The sequence below is a fragment of the Aethalodelphis obliquidens genome, unplaced genomic scaffold (genome assembly GCF_003676395.1).
Source record: "Aethalodelphis obliquidens isolate GAN/ISIS:26980383/991018 unplaced genomic scaffold, ASM367639v1 scaffold31, whole genome shotgun sequence".
NCBI classification, from domain to species: domain Eukaryota; kingdom Metazoa; phylum Chordata; class Mammalia; order Artiodactyla; family Delphinidae; genus Aethalodelphis; species Aethalodelphis obliquidens.
The window spans coordinates 7205261-7222311 of NW_020837975.1; the positions used below are offsets into that span (position 1 = coordinate 7205261).

The following is a 17051-nucleotide window of genomic DNA, read 5'->3' on the forward strand; positions in this document are numbered from 1 at the left end:
GTGCCCTAGAGCCTGTGAGCCGCAACTACTGAGCCCACGTGCTGCAACTACTGAAGCCGCATGCCTAGAGCCCATGCTCTGCAACAAGAGAAGCCACCGCAATTATAAGCCTGCGCACTGCAACGAAGAGTAGCCCCCACTCGCTGCAACTAGAGAAAGCCAGTGTGCAGCAATGAAGACCCAGTGCAGCCAAAAAGAAAAAAAAAGAATAAAGAGATTTGCAATTATTAAAAAAAAAAAAAGAAGGGAAAGCCCTAAAATCTGCTTTAATCCTTGATATGCATGGGCGAAGACTCCATGGAGCCTGGAAAGGCAATGGTTGAAAGCTGAAAGAATTGAGCTGAGATTCAGCTTCTGTCCACCACAGGGAAGACAGAGTTTGGAGTATGAATCTAGCTGAGTTAATTGCCCAACAGAACAAAATTCTTCAAAGGAAGATTGACAGAATCCAGAATCTCAATAATGTCCAGTATACAATAATAAATGACTACATGTGTAATAAAGGAAAATGTGACTCATTGTCCAGAGAATGGCAGTCAGTAGAAATGACCCCAAGATGACTCAGATGTTGGAATTATCGGACAAGGACTTTAAAGCAAACTTGGTAGTAGTAAATAAACTTGGTAGTAATAAATATCAGACAAGGACTTTAAAGCAAACTTGACAACAAATGGAGAATGTGAGCAGAGAAATGGAAAGTATAAAAAGAACCAAATATAAAATCTAGAACTTAAAAGTACAGTATCTGAAATGAAATATTTATTGGACTTGCTCAACAGCAGATTGGAGATGGCTAAAGAAAGGGTCAGTGAACTTGAAAATAGAGTAGTAGGAATTATCTACTCTGAAGAACAGAAAAGATTGAAAAACGAAAACAGAGTCTCAGCCTATGGAACAATATTAAAATATGTGTAACTGGAGTCCTAGAAGGAGAGAAGAGAGAATAAGATACATGGCAGATTATACTTTCCAAAGATGGCTACAACAATATCTTTCACCTTACATGTTTTTCTCTTGGCCCTAGTGGCTTTCTTGTAACCAACTGAATGGGGGTGGAAGTGACATCCAAGCTACACGAAGCAACTACATGTAGGTGTGCAGTCAACAGTCCCAGCTGAGCCCAGCCTTTGAGACATTCCAGCTCAGGACCCATCCATGTGAATGAAGAGGGCTCCAGGTAATCCCAGCTCCTAGCCATTCATCTCTTCCCAGATGAGGCCCCAGATATCATGAATCAGAGAAAAACAACCCTAGTTATCCCTTGAATGGATTTCTAATGCACAGAATGTGTGAGCTTAATAAAATGCTTACTGTTTTATGGCGCTAGGAGTAATTTGTTTTGCTGCAGTAGATAACTAAAACAAGACAAAAAACTTCTGAATAATGGCTGACAACTAAATAATAAAAAAAATACAAGTAACCAATTTAAAAATGGGCAGAGTATCTGAATAGACATGGCTATAAATACATGAAAAGATGTTCAACATCATGAGACCATCAAGGAAATGCAAATCAAAACCACAATGGCTGGACAGGAATAAAGTCGCAGATGTAGAGAATGGACTTGAGGACAAAGGTGGGGGAAGGGTAAGCTGGGATGAAGTGAGAGAGTGGCATGGACATATATACACTACCAAGTGTAAAATAGGTAGCTAGTGGGAAACAGCCACATAGCACAGGGAAATCAGCTCGGTGCTTTGTAACCACCTAGAGGGGTGGGATAAGGAGGGTGGGAGGGAGACACAAGAGGCAGGAGATATGGGGATATATGTATATGTATAGCTGATTCACTTTGTTATAAATCAGAAACTAACATACCATTGTAAAGCAATTATACTCCAATAAAGATGTTTAAAAAACCCCCCAAAACCACAGTGGCTACTAGGATGGCTATAATGAAAAAGACAGATAATAACAAGTGATGGTGAGGATGTGGAGAAATTAGAACTCTCAAATACTGCTGGTAGGATTGCAAGATGGTACAACCACTTTGGAAAATAGGCAGTTCCTCAAAAAGTAAAACAGTTACTGTTTGACCCAGCAATTTTACTCCTAAGTGTATGTCTAACAGAAATAAAATTTGTAAGTCCACAAAAAAACTTGTATTTGCTTTTCTTTTTTGCGGTACGTGGGCCTCTCACTGATGTGGCCTCTCCCGTTGTGGAGCACAGGCTCCGGACGCGCAGGCTCAGCGGCCATGGCTCACGGGCCCAGCTGCTCCGCGGCATGTGGGATCTTCCCGGACCGGGGCATGAACCCGTGTCCCCTGCATCGGCAGGCGGACTCTCAACCACTGCGCCACCAGGGAAGCCCCGTATTTGCTTTTTTAAAAAAATATATTTATTTTTTTATTTGGCTGTGCTGGGTCTTAGTTGCGGCACATGGGATCTTTGTTGCAGTATGGGGAATCTTTAGTTGCAGCATGTGAACTTTTAGTTGAGGCATGTGGGATCTAGTTCCCTGACCAGGGATCAAACCCGGGCCCCCTGCATTGGGAATGCGCAGTCTTAACCACTGGACCACCAGGGAAGTCCTGTACTTGCATTTTCATAGTAGCATTATTCATAATATTCTCTAAGTGGAAATAACCCAAATATCTATCAACTGATGAATGGATAAACAAAATGTGACATATTCATGCAATGGAATATTCTTAGCTATAAAAAATAATGAAGTGCCAATTTATGTTACAACATAGAGAACTTTGAAAACAGTATGCTAAGTGAAAGAAGCTAGTCACAAGAGACCACATATTGTACGATTCCATTTATATTAAATGTCCAGAATAGGCAAATCTATAGAGACAAAAAATAGAATGACAGTTGTCTAGCTTTGGGAGGGATGGGGAGATTGGGGGTGATAGCTGCAGGGTATGGCTTTTTTTTCCTTGAGGGAGGTAGTGAAAATTGATTAAGCTTATGGTTGTACAACTATGTGAATATACTAAAAAAATCGTACATTTTAAATGCATGTATATATGGTATGTTAATAATATTTCAAAAGAGCTGTAACAGAGCGAGAGTGGGAGAAATAATGTCTAAAAATGTTCAAGCTTGGTGAAAAACAGATTTACTGAATCCAAGAAGCTCAGTAAACCCTAAGCAGGATAGATCCAAAGAAAACCACCCCAGGCACATCACAGTTACATTGCTGAAAACTAAAGATAAAGAGAAAAACTTGAAAGCAGCCAGAGAAAAATGCCTCATCACAGAAAGGAGAACATTGATATAAATTAATGGCTGACTTCTCATCCGTAACGAAAGAGGCAAGAAGACAATGGGATGATATCTTTAAAATGCTTAAAGGAAGAAACTCAGCCTGGAATTCCATATCCAGCTAAAATGTCCTTTAAAAATGGAAGGTGAAAAAAAGACTATGTTTATTTATTTACTTATTTATGCGTGCATGCATGCTGCATTGGGTCTTAGTTGTGGTACATGGGATCTTCCGTTGTGGCACATGGGCTTCTCTCTAGTTGAAGTGTGCAGGCTCCAGAGTGCATGGGCTCTGTAGTTTGCAGCACACGGGCTCTCTCGTTGAGGTGCGTGAGCTCAGTAATTGTGGCACGGGGGCTTAGTTGCCCTGTGGCATGTGGGATCTTAGTTCCCTGACCAGGGATCGAACCCGGGTCCCCTGCATTGGAAGGCGGATTCTTTAGCACTGGACCACCAGGGAAGTCCCTGGACTAAGTGATTATTTAAGATCCCTTCTAGCTCTGAAATTCTGTGACTGCAAATCTAAGAATTCTCACTTTCCATCATTGTGGTACATGTAAAGATGTCTGAGAGCCTTTCTCTGTTGTCTCTTTGGCAGATTGCAGTTCTCTGGCAGAAATGAAACCTGATCAAAATCTGTTTTTCCATCTTGATTTCATCTTAGCTTCTATGCTCTGTAACAGTAACAGATGGCCAGAAAATGTTTTCCCACATTCTTGAAGTGGAATAAATAGCAGGCTTCCATTAGCCTTTTCAGCCACCCTTGGACTCAGTGATGTCATCCTCTATTAGGAGCACAAATGCTGAATGAAATTTGTACCAGGGGTTGTTGGATGGTTTCTGATTAGATCTCAGATCAGTGGTTTCTTTGGTTGAGTAGACCTCCACAAACCTCCCCCACGACTGGCCCCATGGGTCACCTTTTCACCTATTCTTTGTTATTATAAAATGTGGACAATATCAGTTGAGTAATTCTTACTGCATTTTTGTCTTTTTTTTTTTTTTTTTTGCGTTACCCGGGCCTCTCACCGCTGCGGCCTCTCTCGCTGCGGAGCACAGGCTCCGGACGCGCAGGCCCAGCGGCCACGGCCCACGGGCCCAGCCGCTTCGCGGCACGCGGGATCCCCCCCGGACCGGGGCACGAACCCGTGCTCCCCGCACCGGCAGGCGGACCCCCAACCACTGCGCCACCAGGGAAGCCCCTTACTGCATTTTTGAGAAGCTGGTAAGGTAATAGCCATTTTTTGTTGACTCCTAAAAGTAAATTGATAAATTAAAAAGCAAATCTATGTTATATCATTATTACTGTTATGGGAGAACAGCCTGTGGTGGTCCGGCATAACCCGCCCGTACTGTCAGCCGTCCTTAGAGCATAAGTAAAGAACTCTTGGTTTTGTGTGTTCAGTTTTTGATGATTACTTACTAACTTACTTGCATATTTGATCATAGAGATGATGGCACAGTAACCTGTGTGGTCTCTTGTCAGTGTCTTGGTAGAGACTGGGCATTACTGCTGGTATGGTGGTGACTTAGCCCTGGGCATACTTAAGAAAGATTTTATTAATCTGATTTGTTTGGCGAAGTGCAGAAAAGTTTTTGATGGAGTTACACTATAACTTTACCCCCCCAAACAGATTTATTCTTCTTATACAGGTTAAGCAGTCCATGGTAGGTTGTAAAAGGGAAAAGATGTCCTCTAACCATTTCTGAGATAGCTTATAAATTCATTCTGTGCCAGATGTGTTTTAGAGGAACATATTACTGAGTGAAAATGTTACTAGAAGTAAGACAGTCCAGTGAGCAGAGCTGGGTTCATGCTTTTTCTCTGCCTCTTCCTGCCCTGTCACCTTGGGCAAATGACTTCACATCTGAGCCTCATGTTCTTCCTCTTTATTTTTTTTAACATCTTTATTGGAGTATAATTGCTTTACAATGTTGTGTTAGTTTCTGCTGTATAACAAAGTGAATCAGCCGTATGTATACATGTATCCCCGTATCCCCTCCCTGTCCCACACCTCTAGGTGGTCACAAAGCACGGAGCTGATCTCCCTGTGCTATGCAGCTGCTTCCCACTAGCTATCTGTTTTACATTTGGTAGTGTATATATGTCAATGCTACTGTCTCAGTTGTTCCAATTTACCCTTCCCCTTCCTCGTGTCCTCAAGTCCATTCTCTAGGTCTACGTCTTTATTCCTGTCCTGCCCCTAGGTTCATCAGAACCATTGCTCTTCCTCTTTAAAATGGGGATAATGATGCATACCTCATATGGGGTATTGCGAAGACTAATTGAGATAATGTGTTTAAATTCCTTTTCAGTGACTGGTACAAAGTAAAATGTTGTCATACTTTTTTATTTTTTTAAGGCTTGAAAAAATGACATTTATTTTATATGGAACTGTAAATAGAGTTAGATTTTGCATAGAATACAGTATAGAAGTTAGATGTATGCTACCTATTTAATACAGTCACTCTGAGAATGTCAGTGCTAATAAGCGGTGTAACTTATTCATTTCATTTGAAGTATGTTCTTCTTTTTTTCAGAGAGAAACATACTTGAAAAAGTACCTATTACTTTTTTTTCTTGAAAATAACTTTTTATCAGAAGGAAAAGTAGCTTATCTTAGTGATTCTCAGCTGAGGTGAGGAGGTGGGGTCTTATCAGAATCTGTGCAAAGGAGAGGGGAGACACACAGTCCTCAAAACTAATTTTATGTCTTCAAAAATTATTATCTTTAAGACTAATTCTTCTGATGGATGCCCTGCCCCCATTTCTGAGCTGAGGTGGCTTCCCTGAATACTTAAAGAGTAAAGGAAGGGTTGCTGGGAGGAAATAATTGTAATATCTTATTTTAGATACAAAAGGGGCTTGAAAAACAAAGCCTGCTGGTACCTAGTGATTACAAATAACATTGAGTTCTGTCTTCTGCTTTCCTTTCCTTCCTTCAGGACTGTGTTTCCTCCAGTTTACTCAGGGATGTGCACTGTATCTTCCTTTACTTTCAGTTGTTGTTGTTGTTGTTTGGCATAGTGGAAGTGGTTAAGGTGTTCATTTTTCCCTTTCACACCCAGTCCTGTTTCCTAGTAGGTGGCCCTTCTTTACAGGAAAAGAGGAATTCTCTTTCCCTCTGTGGCAAGTTAGTTTTCAGAGAATAGGAGCCATTTTAGAAAACTTGTTCTTTTGGTTCCTAGAATAAAATTGATTCATACTCAGTAAATGTTGATTAATTTTTTTTTAATGAATTAAAATCAGTAAAAGTATGTGTAAGGGTCTGGGATTTTATTTTATCCTATTTAGAAGCTAACAGCCTGCTGCAGTTCGTGGTTGCTGGCAGAGCACGAGGCTCCTGGGTCAGAGACAAAGGACTTTATTACTCATGGCCCAGCAAGCAGCATAAACACAGGTTTGCACTAGTTCCCCTTGCCCCCACAGGTCCCATGGGTGTGGTATGAACAGGTCCCGATGGATGCCTGTACATGTGTCGTAGGACTGGAACATTGAGCTTGGGGAATCCACTGCTTTTATAGTACGTGGTACACAAGCCTGCTCTTTGCCCTGGAGGGGGACATTACTTCATCCCTCAAAACGCTTTGCAAACAGAATCCTGAGAAGTGGCCTGGGTAAGGAGCAGTCAGGGTCATGTGTTTTGTGTTTTTCTTACCCACCAAGACATGTAGGAGTGTGAGAGACCCAATGGGAGGAGTAGCTCTCTCAACAGGAAGTTTATACAGTAGGTTGTTGATAGAAATCTTAGGTAGATTTATTGTGAAATACTTGCCATACTGAAAGGTATAGAGAGTGATATAATGAATAGCCATACAGTCACCTCCCAACTTGAGAAATAAGCATTGTCCATACAGGTGACACTTGCTGTGGTCTCCTCCTCTTGTCCCATGAGTAAGCATTTCCCTGAATTTGTTGTTATCATGCCAGTGCATTTCTGTGTACCTGTTAATATCATACAGTACTGTGTGTTTATAAACTTCTAAAAATTTTTTTACTATCATTTAAAAAATTGTTACAGAGCCCTTTTACATAGTATTGGGTTGGCCAAACAGTTCGTTCGGGTTTTCCATAGCACTTTACTGAAAAACCTGAATGAACTTTTTGGCCAACTGAATACCATGTTAGTCACTGTAGGGGAAAATTGTAAAGATAAAACTCTTGCCCGTCATGATGTTATGGTCCAAGGAAAACCACAAAGACTGAAAACATAGCTTAGTAAAAGGAAAGGATATGTGTGAAAAAAAAGTTGGTAAACAACATATAACTCTAAAGTCAGCTATTAGCATCTAATATATGTAAGGGCTAAGTATAGTTACTGATGGAAGGAGAAATGGAATTCATTATTGGGGTAGAAAATAGTGACTATGTGAGGCAACAACAGTGAGAACTTATATGGGTGAGATTCATCTAGACAACTTGTCATACAGGAGAGGGGTTACACTGTGAGGCAATGGCCTTAAGTTGATCCAGCCAGAAAGATGAGAGAAGGGAGCTGGGAGTAGTCAGTCAACAGGGCAGTTAGCTACGAGGTATGTAGGCCCAGCATTCTGTCAGGGAACCATTTTATTAGGAGGGATGGCTAAGACTAAGCCCCTGATCAAAGGGCTCAACATCTAATTGTGCAGCAGTAGTTACACATGGGAAAATTAGAGAACACCCTAAGACCCTCTCTGATTATGACCTAAATGTGTGTTACAGATTCCAGGGATGTAGAAGGTACGAGTTTAATGTGAGTTCAAGCAGTTAGGGAAAGAAAGCCTCAGTGAGAAGTCTGGAGTTGGGCCTTGAATGGCAAATTGTGATAAGGGTGCTCCAGGAAAAGGAGTGGGTGGCAAGAGCACATGAGCAAAGACGAGACAGTGACTGTGGAAAAGGGAGAGGATGGGCCTGTGTGCATTGTTTATGTCCAGGCCCCTTGATCTGTAGAGTTTCCCATGGCCTGGATTTTGCTGATTGCCCACTTATGGTGCAGTTCAGCAGTTTTCCTCTGTATTTCCTGCAAATTAGCAGCTGGACCCAGTAGCGTGATGAGATTCAGGTTCAGTCCCTTTGGCAAGTCTGTAAGTGGTTGTGTGTTCTTTTGTCACATCAGTAAAGGTAGGTGTAAGGGTCTGGGGTTTCACTTTACCCTACTTAACAAGCCCATAATTAATCTGCTACTGTTTTGTATTCTAACCTCATAGAGCTCCCTCTTCTGCTGTTTCAAATAGTGTTTAAAAAGTATAATGGCTTGCTTTCTGAGATATTCTGGTCTGTTACCCCCCAACACCCCCGCCCCACTTTTATTTGGACCATCTCTTTTCTTCATTTCTGTCTTGCTCAGTTTTGATTCCTTTCCCAGCAGTACCCTGTCCTAGGAAGGAGCCTTGGTTAGTTCCATGAGTTTATAGGGTTAGATTGCTTCAGCTCCTTTGGGCCCCTTGCCCCAAATCCCTCCAGTTTCAGTTGCTTTCTCAAATTGGCTCACATTGCTTTTCGCTGAGTACTTGGTTATCTTGGGGTTCTTCTGTTCTCTGATCTGTCTGATGCCCTATTGTTTTCCTCTGTGTTGATCTGCACAGCTGCTTATAGAATTCATGTCTTGTGGCTGTTAATGTTTTTTCCCTGCCTGCTTGTGTATGAGGGTTTATGAGGATGCTTTATCTTCTAGTTTTGTTTTAAATGTTATCCATGGGTTTTTTAGTTGCTATCTAGTCCTGGTTTTATATGGAGATTCAGATATATCAAAAGGCTCTATTGCCACTGCTATAGCCATTTCTCCAGAATTCCCATTGTAGGTTTTTGAGTAGAAAGATGACACAGTCGAGACAGAATGAAATGTCTCACCTAACATCTTTTTAAAAAATAATTAATTAATTAATTTTTGGCTGCATTGGGTCTTTGTTGCTCCACATGGGGTTTCTCTAGTTGAGGCAGGTGGGGGCTACTCTTCATTGCGGTGAGGGGGCTTCTCATTGCGGTGGCTTCTCTTGTTGCGGAGCACGGGCTCTAGGTGCACGGGCTTCAGTAGTTGTGGCTCATGGGCTCTAGAGCGCAGGCTCAGTAGTTGTGGCGCACGGGCTTAGTTGCTCCGTGCCATGTGGGGTCTTCCCGGACCAGGGCTCAAACCCGTGTCCCCTGCATTGGCAGGTGGATTCTTAACCACTGTGCCACCAGGGAAGTCCTCACCTAACATCTTACATGGCGTAGAGACAGTGTGGCCATTAGTCCCCATTTGTTCTTTAACTTTCTCTTTTCTCTAAACTGAGAAGTGTTATTTGCTATAATGCCCATGTGCAGATTTCTGTGGAAATAATAGCTTCTTATCATCACTCTTTTCAGGTTCACTAAGAATCTTTCCCCGGACAAAATCAATTTGAGCACCCTGAAAGGGGAGGGTCAGCTGACCAACCTGGAGCTGGATGAAGAGGTTCTACAGAATGTGCTGGAGCTTCCCACCTGGTTAGCCATCACTCGGGTCTACTGCAACAGGGCCTCAATCCGGGTGAGAATGGGGGTCAGAGTGCTGCTACTCTCTTTGGACAGCAGGACTGCCTTCTTGAGGGGTGACTCCCACAGCCCTGAGTCTTTGCTTTCCTCTTTCAGATCCAGTGGACAAAGTTGAAGACACACCCAATTTGCTTGGTAATGGCCTTTCTTGATTGCAAGTAATCAAATGGGGATGGCTGGGGTAAGGTTTTAGAAGATCTGAGAGAAGATGGGGAGGAGCCCTGATGGGCTGTCCCTTTTGGGAGTGTGGGTTCTTCTGTCTGGCTTGCGAGCTCCTCTGTCAGACAGAGTGACTATTGTCTGGGCTTTTTCTGGAACTGCTGTGCAACATAGCAGTTAGCACTGAGACACAAGACCCTGGAGTCCTGAGTTGATTTTGTTTTATTTTGATTTTCGTTTTTATTTTAAAACAAGTTTTGCTGCCCAGGTTCTACCTTTACATTTCCTTTGGACTCCTGACAGAGGAAAAATTAGAAGTTTAGTTCATGTTGACTGTTGGGTGATTATCAGCGGAAAGCCCTCCAGGAACTGATTGATACATATCTTTACCCCAAAGATTGGAGTCCCCAGGGATAGTAATATCTCGGTAACTTGGATATATGTTTTCTTTTTCTGCTGTGAGCTAATCCCATGCTTGTCATGGAGTTCTGCTGCTAATGGAAATGGAAGGCGGAAGATGAGGGCTCTCTTTGTATTTCAGTTTGTTCATTCATTCATTCGACAGACATTTATTATCTGCCTACTGTGGGCACAGCCCTCGACTAGGTATTGGAGCACAGAGATGGATAAGACACAGTCTGTGCTGTGTGGGATTTTGTGCAGATGCTTAGCTCTCTGTGGCTTTTATTTCAGTGTCTGGATAAGGTAGAGGTGGAGATGAAGACATGTGAAGAGCCTCGGTCCCCCAATGGACAGTCTCCTATTGCCCTCGCTTCAGGGCAGAGGTTAGTTGCTTTGGGTCCTATTATTTCCAACATATTAACTGGTTCGGATCACCTTTTAATTAAAAAATAAAAACTTTATTATGGAAAATTTCAAACATGCACTGAAATAGAGAGAATAGTGTACTGAACCCCCATGCACTGAAGATCTAACTTTCACAATTCTCAACATTTTACCATTCTTTTTCTACCTTTCTTCTGCCACTTTATGTGTGTGTATGTGTGTGTGTTCGCACACTCTGTAGTTCTTATTTATCTATTTATTTATTTTTGGCTGTGTTGGGTCTTTGTTGCTGCACGCGGGCTTTCTCTAGTTGCGGTCAGCGGGGGCTACTCTTCGTTGCGGTGTGCGGGCTTCTTATTGTAGTGGCTTCTCTTGTTGCAGAGCAGGGACTCTAGGTGCGAAGGCTTCTGTAGGTGTGGCACGCGGGCTCTGGAGCGCAGGCTCAGTAGTTGTGGTGCACGGGCTTAGTTGATCCACGCATGTAGGATCTTCCTGGACCAGGGCTTGAACCCGTGTTCCCTTTGTTGGCAGGAGGATTCTCAACAACTGCACCACCAGGGAAGCCCCACTCTGTAGTTCTTTTTTTTTTTTTCACTCTGTAGTTCTTGAAAGCAAATCCCAGGTGCCATATCATTCCACTTGTAAATACTTCTGTATTGTGTGTCTTTAACAAACAGGATTGAGAAGAAAGAAAAAACCCCACAGTACTATTATCACAATTAATAGAATTAATAGGGATTCCTTAATATCATCTAATACTTACTGCATATTCAGTTTTCCTGAATTGTCTCTGAAATATTTTTTTACAATTCAGTGTGGCTCCACAGAGCTCCACACCTTATATTTGGGGATATGCCTTTTAAAGCTCTTTAGCTCTGAACAGTCCCCCATCCCTACACTTTTTTATGTATCATTTGTTCTTTGTAGAAACTGGAGTATTTCTTCTAAAGAATTTCCCACATTTTATATTTTGGCTGATTGTGTCCTCGAGGTGTCGTTTTAAATGTTTCTTGTTTAATCTGGTCGTTAGATTTAAAGGCTGGATTTGATTCATTTGTTTGTTTGTTTTCTTGGTAAAAATACTTCATGAATGGTACCACGTATTTCCTACTGTAACGTAATGGGAGGAACATAATATTCCTTTGGTTAGGATTAATCAGTGGATTCAGATGATGTTGGCCTGACTTGTCCGTTATGATAAGTTCCTCATCTACCTCTTACCTCATGGTTTAAGGACCATTGATGATGGTTGTCTGTAGATCTATTATATCATTGTAGGATAGAAAATAGAGATTTTATAATTCTTTTTTCCTATTGCATTTATTAGTTGTGATTTTCTATAAAGAACTTTCTTTCACCAACTATTTGAAATACAGTTTGTACAGGAATGTCAGGATAAATGCTGGATTCTTTTTTTTTTTTTCTTAGCTGTGTCAGCACTTAGTTGTGGCACACGGGGTGTTTGTTGAGGTGTACAGGATCTTTCATTGCAGCGCGGGCTCTGCCTTGCAGCACGGGCTCTGCCTTGCAGCGCATGGGCTTCTCTCTAGTTGTGGCGTGCAGGTTTGCTCTCTCTAGTTGTGGCGCATGTGGGCTCTGCAGTTTGCAGTGTGCGGGCTCAGTAGTTGTGGCATGCAGGCTTAGTTGCCCTGCGGCATGTGGGATCTTAGTTCCCCGACCAGGGATCGAACCTGCGTCCCCTGCATTGGAAGGCGGATTCTTTACCACTGGACCACCAGGGAAGTCCCTGTATTTTTTATTCATATACTGAATCTTGGTTCCTAACTACAATAATATAATAAATGATTTACTTTTTCAGTAGTTTCAAAAAATAACAAAACCAGTATTATAACTATCGATACGACTACTGAATGCAGTAGCTTTCTTTGTGTGTATGTGTGTTTTAACCTTATGATATATCCTATTAGGGATGTATTGTCAAAATACTGTGTTTTAGGGCTTCCCTGGTGGCGCAGTGGTTGGGAGTCCGCCTGCCAATGCAGGGGACACGGGTTCGTGCCCCGGTCCGGGAAGATCCCACATGCCGCGGAGCTAGGCCCGTGAGCCATGGCCGCTGAGCCTGCGCGTCTGGAGCCTGTGCTCTGCAACAGGAGAGGCCACAACAGTGAGAGGCCTGCGTACCGCAAAAAAAAAAAAAATACTGTGTTTTAAAATTACTTGAAATCATTCTTCTTATGGTTGGATACCAATTTGACATACAGAGGCATTCATTTGTTTCATTTTTTTTTTTTAAACAGTGTAAGAGCAGTTTTAGGTTTAAACAGTAGTATTAAGAGCAAGGTACAGAGGTTTCCCATATACCCCCTGCTCTCACACATGCATAGCCTCCCTCATTATTGACATCCCCCACTGGAGTGGTATATTTGTTACAATAGATAAACCTACATTGACACATCAGAATCACACAAAGTCCATAGTTTACATTAAGTTCACTCTTGGTGGTACATTCTACAGGTTTGGACAAATATATAATGACCTGTATTCACCATTATAGATTCATACAGTGTATTTTCATTGCCCTAAAAATCCTCTGTGCTCCACCTGGTCATCCCTCTCCCTGCCCCAACCCCTGGCAACCACTGGTCCTTTCACTGTCTCCATAGTTTTTCCTTTTCCAGGATGATTCCTTCTTTTTAGATTGCCTTCTTTCACTTAGTAATATGCATTTAAGGTTCCTCCGTGTCTTTTTAGGACTCTATATCTCATTTCTTTTTAGTGCTGAATAATATTTCATTGTCTGTGTATACCACAGTTTATTTATCCATTCACCTATTAGGGCATCTTGGTTGCTTCCAAATTTTGACAATTATGAATAAAGCTGCTATAAATGTCCATGTGCTGGTTTTCCTATGGCCATTAAGTTTTCAACTCCTTTGAGTAAATACAAAGGAGCATGATTGCTGGATCTGTGGTGAGAGTATGTTCAGTTTTGGAAGAAACCACCAAACTATCTTCCAAAGTGGCTGTACCATTTTGCATTCCTACCAGCAGTGAATGAGAGTTCCTGCTGCTCCATGTCCTTGTCAGCATTTGGTGTTGTCAGTGATCTGCATTTTGACCATTCTGATAGGTGCATAGTGGAATCTCATTGTTGTTCTAATTTGCACTTCCCTGATGACATATGATGTAGAACTTATAAGACGCATGCTTATTTGCTATCTGTATATCATTTTTTGTAAGGTATCTATGAAGGTCTTTGGCCCATTTTTTAATTGGGTTGTTTGTTTTATTGTTGAGTTTTAAGAGTTCTTTTTATATTTTGGATAACAGTCTTTTATCAGATGTGTCTTTTTCAGATATATTCTCCCAGTCTGTGGACGGTCTTCTCATTCTCTTGACCTTGTCTTTCACAGAGCAGATTTTTAACTTTAATGAAGTCCAGCTTATCCATAATTTCTTTCATGAATAGCGCCTTTGGTGTTGTATCTAAAATGTAATCGCTATACCCAGGGTTATCTAGGTTTTTTCGTATGTTATCTTCTAGGAGTTTTATATCAGTTTGTTTTAAATTTTTAAATTCTTTTTATTTTTTAACCTATGTAAAATTACATAGTTCCAAAGTTAAAACTATAACACAAGGCATGTTATATGTATGTATGTTTGTATTGTCCCCACTCTGTTTCTTACACAAAATGTAACATACCATAAACACTTTCCACATTGCTTTTTTCTTTTAAAGGTATATCCTGGAGAGCACTTCATAGAAGTATGTAGAGAGATATTTCTTATTCCTTTTTGCACCTGCAAAATACTCAGTATATTTTATAGAGGCGTCATTGTTCATATAGCCAGTTCTTTGTTGATAGACATTTGAATTATTTCTAGGGTTTTTGCTGTTACAAATAGTGCAGTAATAAATGACCTTGTTCGTAAGTTACTTAGTATTTTTCCAGCATATTTTTAAAAACAGCTTTATTGAGGTATAATTCACATACTACAGAATTCATCCATTTAAAGTACACAATTCAGTAGTTTTTAGTGTATACACCATGTTGTGCAACCATCATCACAATCAATTTTAGAACATTTTTATCACCCCAAAAGAAACTCTATACCTATTAGCAGTCAGTCTTCATTCTCCCCTGCCTTAGCCTTAGGCAACCATAAATCTGCTTTCTGTATCTATTCTGATCATTTCATATAAATGGCATCATATATTATGTGGTCTTTTGTGATTGGTGTCTTTCACTTAGCATAGTGTTTTCAAGGTTCAGCTATGTTGTAGCATGTATCAGTACTTTATTCCTTTTATGGCTGAATAATATTCTATTGTGTGGATATGCCACATTTTATTTATCCATTCATCAGTTGATGGACATTTGGTTTGTTTCCACTTTTTTTGCTAGCATATTTTGGGATAGATTCCTGGAAGTGGGGCTGCTGGGTCAAATAGCAAATGCATGTATAATTTTGATAGATGTTGCTAAATTACCCTCCATAAGGATTTTGTAATTTCGTGTTACCACCAGCAATGTTGTAAGAGTTCTTGTTTTCCAAGAGCCTTGCCAATAGACAATATTTTCAAACTTTAGGCTTCTTTTTTTTTTAAATTTATTTTTTTAATTTTTGGCTTTGTTGGGTCTTCGTTGCTGCGCGTGGGCTTTCTCTAGTTGTGAGTGGGGGCTGCTCTTCTTTGTGGTGTGCGGGCTTCTCATTGCGGTGGCTTCTCTTGCTGCAGAGCATGGGATTTAGGCGTGCGGGCTTCAGTAGTTGTGGCACGTGGGCTCAGTAGTTGTGGCTTGCGGGTTTTAGAGCGCAGGCTCGGTAGCTGTGGCGCACAGTCTTAGTTGCTCTGTGGCATGTGGGATCTTCCCAGACCAGGGCTCGAACCCATGTCCCCTGCATTGGCAGGCGGATACTTAACCACTGCACCACCAGGGAAGTCCAAACTTTAGGATTTTTGTCTAAAGATAACACATGGTATTTCTGTATAGCTTTTTGGTAAGTTATATTGGAGTACACAAATAAGTGTATAGATTAATGATTCTTTACAAGAAGAAACAGACCACTTCCAGAAACCCAGAAGCCTCCTGCACCTTTCCTAGTCATACAAACCCTCAAGGATAACTTTATCCTGATTTTTAACACCACACGTTAGTTTTCCCTATTTTTAAAGTTATATAAATGTAATCACAAATTATGTCATCATTTGTGTCTACATACTTTAGCTCAACATGATGTTTGTGAAAGTCATCCATGTGGTTACATGTAGTTATCGTTCATTCATCCTCATTACTGTATGTTATTCCATTATATGCCACAACTATCCATTCTGTTGTAGATGGACATTTGATTTGTTTGCAGTTTCTGGCTATTAAGCATACTGATGCTACATTGAACTGTTCTCTTTCATGACTGTGGTGGTTGATACATGACTCTATGCATTTGTTGAAACCCTGGACGTGTACACCACAAAGAGTGATCTTTTCTATATGTAAATTAAAAATATGTAAGAAAAAAGAATAGTGATGCTATGAACGTTCTTATACATACCTCTTGGTGAACATATGTACACATTTCTGATTTGTATATATCTAGCAGTAGAGTTGCAGGGTCATAGGCTGTGCATATGTTCTGCTTTAGTTCATACTGCTGGACAGTTTTCCAAAGTGCTTGTACCACTTTTCCCCCTGGCAGTGTTGCTAGCACTTAGTATTGTCTCTCTTTCTATTTTAGCCATCTAATACGTGTGTAGTTGTATCACATTATGATTTTAGTTTGCATTTTTTTTGAGGATTTGTTTATTAGAATTTAAAATATCCTCTTTCACAAAGCATTGATGTATTCTGCCCATTTATCTTTTTTTTTTTTTTTTTTTTTTGTGGTACGCAGGCCTGTCACCGTTGTGGCCTCTCCTGTTGCAGAGCACAGGCTCCGGACACGCAGGCTCAGCGACCATGGCTCATGGGCTTAGCCGCTCCGCGGCATGTGGGATCTTCCCGGACCGGGGCACAAACCTGTGTCCCCTGCATTGCCAGGCGGACTCTCAACCACTGCGCCACCAGGGAAGCCCCTATTTATCTTTTGGGTTATTTTGGGGGTTATTTGTCTTTTTCTTATTAATTTGTAGAAGTTCTTTATACTGGAAACAAGTCCTTGGTTATATACATGTATTACAAATATCTTCTCCTACTATGTGGGTTCCCTATCACTGCTAATGTTACTTTTTTGTTGACCAGAAATGATTAATTTAACACAGTCCTTTATATCTATTTTTCCCTTTATGGTTAGCACTTTTTTTTCCCTATGACATTGTCACTTTTGTCATAAATCAAGTGACTCTCAGTGTAGTTTTTATATATGAGTGAGGTTGAACATCATTTTACGTTTAATATCTATTTGCATTTATTTTTCTGTGAACTGTCCCTACTTTGTCC

At 41.0% G+C, this 17051-nt stretch overlaps 1 protein-coding gene across 3 annotated transcripts in view; it reads left to right on the forward strand.

The window, feature by feature from the left end:
- The window catches only part of BLTP3A (bridge-like lipid transfer protein family member 3A), a 57150-nt gene that overhangs the window by 10722 nt on the left and 29377 nt on the right, over window positions 1-17051 (forward strand). For all 3 annotated transcript variants that reach the window (XM_027127018.1, XM_027127016.1, XM_027127017.1), the window contains exons 2-4: window positions 9541-9703; window positions 9805-9843; window positions 10561-10652. In XM_027127018.1, coding sequence (XP_026982819.1) covers window positions 9541-9703; window positions 9805-9843; window positions 10561-10652 — 294 coding nt within the window. The remainder of the gene's footprint in view (window positions 1-9540; window positions 9704-9804; window positions 9844-10560; window positions 10653-17051) is intronic.